Source organism: Acanthopagrus latus, chromosome 12, assembly GCF_904848185.1.
Source record: "Acanthopagrus latus isolate v.2019 chromosome 12, fAcaLat1.1, whole genome shotgun sequence".
Taxonomy (NCBI): domain Eukaryota; kingdom Metazoa; phylum Chordata; class Actinopteri; order Spariformes; family Sparidae; genus Acanthopagrus; species Acanthopagrus latus.
The window spans coordinates 15,377,442-15,389,726 of NC_051050.1; the positions used below are offsets into that span (position 1 = coordinate 15,377,442).

General features: G+C 43.6%; 1 protein-coding gene across 5 annotated transcripts in view; it reads right to left on the reverse strand.

The window, feature by feature from the left end:
• Positions 1-9,154, reverse strand: part of LOC119030164 (mediator of RNA polymerase II transcription subunit 13-like) — an 86,505-nt gene extending 77,351 nt beyond the window's left edge. For 4 of the 5 annotated variants that reach the window (XM_037117553.1, XM_037117552.1, XM_037117551.1 and 1 more), the window contains exon 1: positions 8,919-9,154. In XM_037117553.1, coding sequence (XP_036973448.1) covers positions 8,919-8,990 — 72 coding nt within the window. In that variant the 5' untranslated portion in view covers positions 8,991-9,154. The remainder of the gene's footprint in view (positions 1-8,918) is intronic. The other variant, XM_037117550.1, reaches the window with a different exon arrangement.
• Between the last annotated feature and the right edge of the window lie 3,131 nt (positions 9,155-12,285).

The window sequence follows — 12,285 nt, forward strand, 5'->3', positions numbered from 1 at the left end:
TCATTACACACAAGTTGTGGACAGACATCAGACATCACGCACATCTGAGATATAATAGATTGGAGGAAAGTGGTGTTAAATCCATGAGGGAAAACAGAGGCATGTGGAGGAAAAGTGTTATCAGCATGTAGGATACAGAACAAGTAAATTAAGCGGCCGAGTGCATTTACTCAGGTCCTGTTTTTAAGTACAATTCGGAGGCACTTGTACTTGAATGTTTCAGTGTTGTGGCGTTAAATGCTGTCTCATTACAGGCAAATCTGTAAATCAACAACTAGAGGTCATAATTACTCTTCAGTAACTTCTTTACTGCCTCTTTCTCACTTGGCCTCAGACAGCACTTCACTATTTAATATTCACCACAACTCTGGTTGCAGGTTGGTTCATGTATACTGCTCTCATTCTAATGTTAAGTTTTATTGCTATTTTATAGTTTCAATTCTTCTTCTATACTTTTTCCTTGCCACTCTTCATACTTGCGCGGCTGCAACGCCCGAGTTTCCCCTCTGGGGATCAATAAAAGCTTATCTTATCTCATTTTATATTATCTAAGTCTTTACAAACTGCACAAAATAAAAGTCTCAGAGCCACTAAACTTTGTATTTTCTTAAAGCAGGTTAAAATAAAAATCTCTAGTTTAGTGAGATCATTTCAACCTGTTTCTAAAGTAAATCGTGCGGTTTCACGAATGTTACTTTTTCTTAGAGTCAAGTATAATTCTTCTTGATAACAGAACAGTGATCAGTATGATAACCATCCAAAATCTACAGTGTCATCTACAGTAACACTTGGATGAATGGATGGAAAACAAGTACACTAATGGGGCAGAATTCAGTACAATAGATTAACAGATGTATGTGCAGTATGATGATGGTTAAGTTTCATACCAGGGTAATATCACTGCAACCCAACAGTGACCTCTCACTTAAGAAAATTCTTCTTTTTGTTTCTTGTTTTATAATCAATTTCTACAAAGAGCAGGTTGAAAAGATGAGATGGATTGTTTGTTTTTTTTGCAGCACAACGTGTTAACACTTTATGATAACCACCATTAATAAATGGCAAATTTAAAGTCAGCATTTATTTTAATAATCACCTTCAGTGGATAACAGTTGTGAAGTATTACACACATCAGCTACAACATTACAATAAACAATTGCTTGATGAATTGTTTAAACAGCACTTCATTGTTTGTTAACAGTGAAGTTATTATTATGACATGAAGTTTAAAACTATAACTTTAACATTTATTAATGATGGTTATCATAAAACATTATACAAACACATAAATAATCATCACCAAGCAAGGATATGCAAAATGTACAGTGTAACTAGCTCCACCATGACCAGCTTCAACATTAAAATGCTGCTTTCAGGTCAACCCACAGATGTTGTTATTGTACTTTTATTTATAATGGAGTATTTGCACAGTGAGCTACTGAATTCTTCTTCCGCCACAAACATTCGGCCTTAAAAAAAAAAAAACAGCAGCGGCTGCCAGCAGCGCTGTGACAACGATGCGGTTAATGTTAATCTAGTGGTCCATCAGTATGTGTGCCAGCTAACTGGCTAACTTTCCAGCTATCACAAGCAGCCGATGGCACCGGCTACTGTTCATTCCTACCAGTCCTCCTTTCCCACTCGGCCTTCTGTCGCCCGGTGCACATGCGGGAACAACCAGTGGGCGCCGAGAATAGCACACAGCTGGCACTGCAGGGCTTACATATTTCACACTCAAGCCACCGTGCTCCAAAATACTCCTGCCCATCCCGTCCCACTTCCAGCTCCGGGACCAGCGGTGGTTTCTCCCTCCCTCCCTCCTCCCCTCCCCTCCCCTCCCTCCCTCCCCTCCCTGTCTGTCTTTGAACCGTTCTTCACCTCTGTGGCAGCACCCTGACAAGCCGACTGCTCAGATAAGATCCATGACTACACTCAGGAGAATTTAATAGAAAAGAGATGTGTAGTAGTAAAAAAAAAAAAAAAAAAGTGAGGAGGAACCCTGTCTTCCTGTTCCTGGCCCGGACCCTGCCCTCTCTCCCTCTCCGTCAGTGGATAACAACGGCGGTCCATGAAACGTTTGGTAAGCTACGCGAGGAAAGCTGTACGCCTCTGTGTCAACGCCGCGTTCACACAGGTGGGCCGCAGCCGGGTTGAGTCCTATTGCGATGACAAGAGATTCCCACAGCAGTGACAGGGGCAGATTAGTGGGAGGCGCCACACAAAGACTCAAGGTGAAGCCGTGTTCCTAGCTGTCAAAATTGCAAGCAAGCAGAGCCAAAAGCACAGGTTGGGCATAGGGGGGTGGACTGTTGAGTGAGAAGCAACCAGATGGAGCCGCGCCGTAGGGCACGCAGCAGAAGACTGGGTGGCGGGGTGATGCCTTGGAAACCTGGACCGATCCCCCCTTGCTTGTGTAAGAGGACACCGCCGCGGCTTCAATGTCATCCTCAGACGTCTCAATACGAACAGCGCTCTAATAATGTCACTGTCAAGAACCAGCGGCTCACATCCAGCGCGTGCTTGGATTTAATCCAATCCAGTTTATTTATGTAGCGCTAAATCATGACGGACGTCACATAGATGCATTTTTGATACAGAGCAGCTCTGGATATACGCTTCATAACATTCTTTACAATTATCATTTATTCATAGTACGTCCACTTCAACTGGTTTATCAGATATTAAGTCTGGTGATAACCTATGTTCTTCTTATGGTCAACAAATAATAAGGTAACAATTAATTGATCCCGCTAACATCGATTATACTGTGTAACTTATTCCTCTGCGGCTCAGACCTCCACAGTTGTTCAATAACACGTCAGTGAGCCACACCACTGACTTGAGCTAATTTTCCATACAATGTATATACGTATATGAATCTGTGGCTGAAAATGTCCGCCCAAAATAATTCACTTTTTCCGCCTGTTTGTGAAAACATATAAAATGATATGTTCAATCAAAACTTTGCTAATTGCAGGCTGTTTTATAGACACAGGTATATGAGGTATAAACTCAGTAATAGGGCTTGTAATGCTGTTATAAACAATGTTAAGAAACTCATAAGGCTTTGATTAACTATCATTTTTAACTTGTAAGTTTCTAAATCACACAATAATCTAACAAACGTGTTTAAAATGCTATTATTAACACTTCAGTCTCATTAATGTTAATACGCATCTTATAAGGGCCTTGTTATCTATTAACTGGTTCTCATTAGAAAGAGCTAAAGCTTTAACTTTGGTTATTAAAGTACTCAAAACATTTAAGAGTTGACAAATGTACCTGTCAGTTGTTAATACTGGGTAAGAGAAGTAAGTCCTTGCAGCACCACACTGACACATGGGCAATATATCAGACAGAATCGGCATTGATTAATTGTTCGGGCTCTAGTTTAGACTACGTTTAAGATGTGGGAACTGTAGCGTAGCTTTGGCTAAATAATTGAAGGTTTTAATAAGGAAAAAGTTTAGATTTATCAAAGTAAAATGTGGAGATAATATTGTTGTGGCTCCTACGCTGAGGCATCGTAGCGGCACTGGCGTCCGAACGACAACCGGCCTTGTTACAAACTCCAGCTTGACCGATTCTTTGGCTTGGCGAATCACGACACGCACTCCATCTCGCCCCCTGCTCGCTCCCTCATCCCCAAGCATCCTCGCCGCGCGCCGCCATTAATAACCAGGCAATGCAAACAGTCTATATTAAAAAAGCACCATCCCCTGATTACCTGCTTCTTCTTACAAGGCACGGCCACTCACCTGCCATAAATCAAGACACCGCTGTTAATGGTATTCCCTCTGCCTCATCTCTTAGCGCTTTATTTCCATGCCAGACGGCGGCATCATTATTATCATACATGCAAGAGATCTCTATTGGAATACAGTTTGGCTAATGAGCACCTCTTAGTTGATCACATTAGACCTGCACTTGAGGACACTTAATTACCAGTGTTGCATTCGCTGTCGGGGGGGACACAGGAAGTCCTTTAATTAAGGTCTCCACATCCTACCTATGTTTGGACAAGCGTGCGTCCTTGGGATATGGGATGCACTCTCATATAAAGGCGATAAAACATGCAGGGTGTGTGTGTGTGTTTGTGTATGTGTGTGTGCGTGCATGCATGTGCATGAGTGTGGGTGGAGGATTTAGTGTGTTGCATTTGCGATACATATGTTTGTGCGAGCATGTGGGTGTTTATTTTTTTTTATTTTTTTTATTCCTCTCTCCGTGTTGTTGGTGTTTGTGAATGTTTGTGTGTGTGTGTGTGTGTGTGTGTGTTTGTGTGTGTAATATGATGGGTGTTTGAAGTTTGTCTCCCGAGTCTGGGATGGTTTTCAGTGTTTACAATGCACACACACACACACACACACACACACACACACAGGCGCACACACAGCGAGGCTTCCTGTGTCGTGAGGCTCTTTACTGTCTCTCTCCTTGCATTTCATATTCAGGCTCAGGGACTCTGGCTCGAGTCGGTGTCAGAAGAAAAACCTGCCCAGTCCACAAAAAGATGACTGTTTTCTCTCCCTCTTTCTCTCTCTCTCTCTCTCTCATTACACCCCCCCCCTTTAATTTTCTCCCTCGCTCTCTGTCTCACTCCTTGACTCTCAGCTTCTCTCTCTCTCTCTCTCTCTCTCAAATAGGCTGAGGCTAGCAGTCAGGAAATGCACATCAGTCATAATACTTTCCTAAAATGAAAACAGATTCCGCTGCAGACCTTCAGTCGCTCTCTCTCTCTCTCTCTCTCTCTCTCTCTCTCTCTCTCTCTCTCTCTCTCTCTGTCTAGCTGAAAACATTCCTCTGTTTTCTCCTCTCGTCCTCCACCCTTGCCTCCTCTTAGCTCACCAGCTCGGATCCTTCTCCCTCCACCGTACGACGGGGGTCTCGTTTGCTCCCCGTCACAGGCGGATGATCGGCCCGGCAGACGAGACAGTTGTTTTGCGCGCTTGTGCGTGCGTGTGTGTGTGATCACGGCCGATCGCGAGTGTGTGACATTGATCCACTTGCGCCCCCATAAAGTCCCCCAGTACGGGGCATTCACGCTTTTCTAAGGTAGTTTTTTATTGATGCCGGTTGCTATAACAGGCAGTAAATCAGTGTGAGGGACGAGGTTAGTGCATGTTGGAATGCTGTTTAACAGGCTGTCAGACCAGAGCGCTCCCCGGTTCGCCACAAGACCTTTATGTGAGCTAATATGACCTGGAGGAAAAGGTTAAGAAATACCACACCTTGAACGTTACACTCGAGTCTTTTTGGCATGGAACTAATAATATTATCGCTGTGTGTGCTATGAATGGATTGATCCATTCTGTGGTCTATAAAATGGCAGAATATACGGCAGGAGAATGTACTGGTAATACTTTGTTGTCACGATATGAGACTGTTTAACTTTTCACTAGTGTGTGATGAGAAAACCTCACATGTTGAATTATGAATTTAATGAATATAACACATTTTCAGGCACACTGGTGCAAACAAAAAGATATTAATGTAAAAAACATACTTTTGGTGGGAGCATGTGCAACCAAAACAATTGTTATTGTGATACAGCAAGTGTGTCCTTTCCTGGTTTTAAACACAGTATTACAGTAAAATGATTTCATGTTCTGAACACTGACCTACTTGTTGTTACACTTGCTTTTACCCACCAACTCATTACATCCATATTACAGATGATTATTTATCAAAAATCTATCCCTACAATACTGCCGCAATATTGATAATGAGGTATTTGGTCAGAAATAGCGTGACACTTAATTTTGTTTTCCAGTCCTGGCATTTACAAAGCATTTTTGAGGCGATTTCAGAACATCGAGATATATATTTATACATCAAGTATCACGATAAAGACAAAAAATATTGTAAGGTTTTGAATTTTTTTTTGTCTTTTCGTGGCTTTTATTGGACACATGGGACACATGCTCTACCGATGGAGCCTCTGGGGCATCCTGCAAATGTGTTTTTATCACACAGCCCGAGCAGAAAATTGTGAAAAATACCCAATACAGTTTCCTGGAGACAAAGCTGACTTCTTCAACTTGCTGGAACAACCAGCAAAACCTCCAAAAGGTATTTCATTAAAACAACAACGCAGACAAAAGCAGGAAATCCTCATATGTGATGAGCTGGAAACCTCCAATTATTTACACATTATCAGAATTGCTGTCTGGTAATTCTCTGTGATTAACTTCACAATTCTTCAGCAGAACCAGCGCTGAACAACAACAGTTCAAATGTGTAACCGAGCAGGATTTCTCAGCGTCTTCTTTCCGCCGGATCAATACTCACACCTGATGAGATTCACTCACTTTCACTTCCTCTCCATGCTCATCAAGCAGCCATGTCTCAGTTTCAAACAAGCGGGATACAACCTGCATGCCTAAACCAGGACACTCGGTGTGTCATTACTGTTTTGTTCTGCCTTTGGACTTCCCTGCAGGAGCCCTTGCCAGTGAGCGACCGCTGTGGCACCAGCCAGTCATAAATATTCTCAACAAGCCAGCTGATGGATGGCCTCTTTCCCCGCTTCAGTTTGAAAGGGATGTTCACACAGGGCCCGCACGATGGCCAACAACGCCACGGCAGAGTGAATGAAAGCTTTTCTTCCCGCGAAGGGAATAACCTCGACCGAGAGAGCTGACGGGGACGTAATCACTGTTTTCGACCGCTGCGTGTCAGACTGAGTGAATTTAAGATGTGTGATGCTGGAGCGCTGGCGCGTTTGTTTTAAGCGTCAGTGGATTCAAACAAGATGCTTTTGAACGGCTTAAGATATTATTTTGAATCCCTTTCTCCCTGCTCGCTCCCTCTGCAGTCACAGAACTACACGAGAAGGACGAGCCACCAGAGCTTTGCTTGAGATTTCAGAGATTTGTGCAACAACTACTAAGTTTGTTTCTCCTCTCCAGCGAACAACTGAAACTCAAAGCATGTGGCATGTGTGGTGTGACAGCGGCCATCCAGCATGATCACCTCAAAAGCCCTCAGGACCCCTGGTGCTGTTGTGGTTCTCAGCAGCCCTGTGCCCAAAGCTCAGGCTACTGCATGCCTTTCCACTTGGCTGCCTGTTGTAGTAGGACAGTTAACTCGCTGATTGCAGGATGAAAACTGTGAAAACGCACACGGCTCACATCTCCTCCACCCTCGACAAAACCAGTGCAGAGACGACACCGCCTGTGGTGTCGAAAACCCCTTTTTTCTTTCACATGAACCGAGTGTGAAAGTGTTGCTTCCGCTGCCTGTGCGCTTGATTCACGCTGTCTGTCAAAATCTTAACAACCTTCCCTAATCTGCAGATTTACAACCTTTGCGAGCCACTTTTGTGGATCAACAACAACACGTGAGGGGATTGTTCGCTGAAGAGATCTGGCTTTAGAAGTATTATGAGTGCGCGGTGCAGTTTTGGGGGGAGAATGTTTTAACCAGGAGGGGAAAAAAAATCCTCCTGCCTGAACAACATCAATAAACAAACTCTCTCTGTTGTCATGGCTGACTAAACAAAGTAACCTTAAAGACAACACAGTTTCATACTGTTTATACTTTGTTTATATGTGGCGGACCCTGCCACCTCTCTAGCTTCAAACAGTGTTCTGGGGACCTTATATTTTGAAATATTTTGTTTCTTTTTCTGACTTTTCTTCTCCAAAACTACACGGTGCTCCTTTAGAGGACAACACGGTTTCATACTCTTTCCCTTTGTTTGTATTTGGCGGACCCTGCCACCTTTCTAGCTTCAAACATGATTTTCCTCTGAGGACAGCTTGTTATGAAACAAACAGATATTTCTGAGTTTGCATTATTACCTCATTAATATTGTGAATACTGCCTCTCTGAGTATGAATTTCTTCCCTAAAACCTACATAGTGCCCCTTCAAAGGACGACACAGTTTCACAAGGTTTCATTTTGCTTATATGTGGCGGACCCTGCCACCTTTCTAGCTTGAGACAGTGTTCTGGGGATCTTATTTTACTCTGAGAACACCTTGTTTATTCTTAGTTATGGTAAAGACTAATATTTCTGAGTTGTTACCATGACATTATTAATATTGTTAATGAAATCTCTCTCTCTCTCTCTTAATATCAAAATATTGTTGAATTTCCTCTCCTCAACTACATGGTCTCCTTTTCTTCTCCTTTAAAGGACAACACAGTTTCACACTGTTTCACTTTGTTTATATATGGCGGACCCTGCCACCTTCCACACTTAGAGTATGATGTTTCTCTGACAACTGCTTGTTTATTCAGTTATGGAACATAAAAACAAACATGTTCCGAGTTTGCATCACTACCTCATTAATAATGTAAGCCTTATAATTCTGAGTTCCTAAAAGAAAACGACAGAGTGGCCCTTTAACAGACGGCTCTACAGCAGCACGCCTTCCTTTCCAAGTTAGTTGCTTGGCAATGCAACAGGAGTTCCAGCTACATTTCCAGTGAAATGATTATTTAAAAGTGGGGGAGGAGGAGGATCATGAGCCAGAAAGCAGGCTGTGTTTATCTGTTGTCTATCTGCTGAACAACCGAGCAGAAACTGCAGAACAGGGCGCCAGAAGATTGTTTTGGTAGCATTTCTGGAAAATTGCGTTTTAAGCTTTTTTTTTAAATGGAGTTGTTCTTCCTGGGATCTTGTTGATTTTTTTTTTTTTTTTTAAGCCTACTGGGGCTGAGATGTCTTATTAAAACAGGCCTCTTTTTTTTCAAACCCCTCGGTAATGATTACCTAATAACAACACCAGCAATTGGTTCACCTTTGCACGGCGGACACACAGTTACGCGTGCCTCCCACTTGCCTTATGACTTGTCGATCGCCACTGGCTGGCTCGTGTGTGTGTGTATGTGTGTGTGTGTGTGTGTGTGTGTGTGTGTGTGTGTGTGCGTGCGTGCGTGAACAGATGCGTGATTTATTGATACTGTACCAGAGAGAAGATGTTGGAATGGCAGTCCTCAAGGCTTGCCCCGTTAGCCACCCAATTCGCTGTTGTAGTCATACTCGTCCGCCGTTGGGGTCGTCAGCGCTGGGCATGTCGAAATCCTACATCGGCATCAAAACACCGAGCAGGGGGGCGGCTGACAAAATCGAGCACGGCTCAGGGTCCAGATAATAGAGGAATGGGCGTATTCAGAACAAAAAAAAAGAAGTGCAGAATGCATCCATATACAAAAAAAAAGCTTGCCCCCCCCACCCACCCCCACCGCCCCACCACCACCAACCAACCGCCCCCCGGGCGCACAGCGGGATATAGTGTTGTAATGTAAATCCGAGCGTGTGCGTGGATCAAAACATGGTTACAATCCAGGTCAGGCAGATCCCAAATGTGATCATTGTCAGAGGCGGAGGGCAGAGAAGCGTATCCATTTCAATCCACGGAGCGCGCGCGCGCACGCACACACATACACACGCGTGCAAACACACACACAGACGCACACACACACTCACAGGAAGATCAGCCTGTTTCCATATCACAGTCTTTTTTCCGCTGATAGTTTCGTCACTGAATGAGCATAATCCATCTGGAGAACCACCGCCTCCACCGCCACCCTCCCAAAATGTAAAAATGAATAAATAAAGAAACTGAGGAGTCCAAACTTCCTTCCTCCAAATATATCACACGCTCTAAAAAAAAAAAAACCCAAACAAACAACAACAACAAAAAAACAATTAGAGCGGAGGCATTTTCAACATGCAGGGGGATCTGACTCCGTCTGCTCCACAAGCTGATGCACCACTTGTGATAGTTTTCGAGAATTGCATGAGCTATTTATAGCCGCCTTTTCTTACCACAACCGTCCCTCTCTCACAATGTAACCCTGCCTGTCCGCCTCGCACCAAAACAGGAATGTTTAATCCCTCTGTTGCTCTTGAATTAAAAAAAAAAATAACAATAATAATAATTGAGAAAACGCACCGCGGACGAGGCGAGACGGAGCCGGAGACGAGGGGTCGCTGAGAGGGGGAAAAGAAACAAGAAATAAGCCTCCCCACTCCCTCCTTGGCTGAACCTCCGTGGCAAGGGTTGGACGGCAACAACCAAAAAAGAAAGAGGGAAAGAAAGTGGAGCGGGTTTCCAGCAGAGAGAAGAGAGAAAAAAAAAAAAAGCCCCGAACCGTGAGTCAAAAAAGCGTTCAGACGAGAAGAACTATTCTCACTGACTCCGCCACCAGGAGAAAAAAAAACGACAAGCAGAGGGCTTCTGTAGAGGAGGCTAGAAAAAATCCTTCCTTCCTTCCTTTCAGTTTGATATCATTACGAAACGTCCTCTCGCCGACCACAACAGCCTCTCTCTCTCTTTCACACACACACACACAAATATATATCAGATTTCTTCAAACGCACAGAGTGACAGTCCTCTTCTGGTGGATGTTGCACGCTGCAGATTTCTCTCTCTCTCTCTCTCTCTCTCTGCTCCTCCTTCTCCTGCTTCTTCTTCTCCTTCTTCTTCTCCTTCCTCGACAAAATGATGGTTTGATTTTATTGAATTAAATCCTTCGACGTGTGCACCGCGGCTCCCTCGGCGGCGACCTCCTTCCTCATTGTGCGCGTCGCTATATTGGTAAATAAGTGTGCGCGCAGGCTGCCCGTGTCATTCTCACCCTCTGTGTCTGTTTGCTTTACGCGAAGCGCCGCTGAGGCATTTTCTCTCTCTCTCTCTCTCTCTCTCTCTCTCTCTCTCTCTCTCTCTCTCTCTCTCTCTCTCTCCCTTCGCGCACGATCGTCCTGCCCACCACGCATTGTAATGTAATGGCGGTCGGAAGCGTACTACCGAGACTCGCCTTCCCATTTGGCCAAGTTTGCGCTCACGTGATCAAAGTCTGGGATTACAGGAGTGTTCGGTATCGTTCTGATATGAGGTCGGATGCGTCCGTGCCCCATCGTGCGCCGGTGAAAGCCTCTCATTGTTGCCACTTATAAAAAAAAAAACAACAACAACAAAACAACGGTGTTTCTGGTCATCTGTCCGTCAACGTGCTCTCATATTATTTTACACCGTGTTCCTGTTTTGTTTTGTTTTTTCCTTGTTCCATCGCTGTGTGGTGTCTCTGTGTTACATAATGTAACAGTGTTCTCACAAACAGAGGATGTGACAGAATAGAGGTCAGAGTGACTTACTGAGCTCACGTTGCGTTTCATAAGAGCCATCTATGTAGGTTAGTCTTACACTCATCAAATGCATTACATCATTCACAGCACTGGGAGCACTTTTGGTGGTCTCTGTTATTATTTGGGAATCATTTCACAGATGAGGGAAATGAGTCAAATGGTGCGTTCACAGTCATCCTAACTCGGATGTATACACAGGGCCGTATCTAACATTTTTGAGGACTGAGGGCTTGATGATGTGAAGTTCCCCCCCCCCGAGACACCAGAAATATATTTTTTATGTTTTCTTCCTTTTGATATTTTATTTATCGGGCTACCTGTTCAGTTTTTACCTATTCAGTGATCTATTTGCAATAATAGAAGATAACATTCAGTATTTTGTTTTCATTAGTGTATGTACACGTCTTTTCTTACCTTAGAATGAATCCTAGAGGGCATCAAAAGGGCGTTACATTAAAATCTGGACACAGCCTCGGAGGTGGAGCCCCATTCATTCCTAATAAAGCTGCTCAGTGGCACATGAAACCAAAATGGATCGACTTCCTGGCTCTAAAATTACCCAGATCTTCCGTATTGTGCAGCCCATAGTATGTATCAAAATAGTTTAATCATACAGCTCTTTTAGACTTTTCCAAATTTTATATTTTTCCTCAATTTATGATAGTTAAAGGAGTCATTTTGCAAGGGTTGTGATGCTAAAAAAAAAAAAAAAAAGACACTTCTTTTACAATGGAAAAAAGTATTTTTGGACCCCAGTGTTGTAATTGCACGGTTTGGCCACTATGAAAGTTGGCTTCAGAGCCTGGTGCTCTTCACGGGGCCTTGGCGTTGTGGCTCTACGAAGGGACTTTCACATCTTTTTCCACTCTTTACACTACCTGCCCAGCATCAGACAGAAGACACACAAGTTTGCAAATAGCTGGTGAAAATAGTTGAGCATTTAACGGCTAAAGAGCCAGATATTTTTTCTCAAGGGTGGTGGAGACCAAAAACAGAGCAAAAAGGAGAGTGATTATTACAAATGTACAATGGTTGCTAAATCCCCTGAAAAAAGGTTGTACAGCAGGTGAATAAAACTGTCCAGATGATCTACAGAGCATCAGTGATATCGGTGAAGTGAGGTGGCTGCAAAGATAGTACAAGTCAGCAGCCACCCAAGCTACATCCTGTTCAGCCTGCTACTA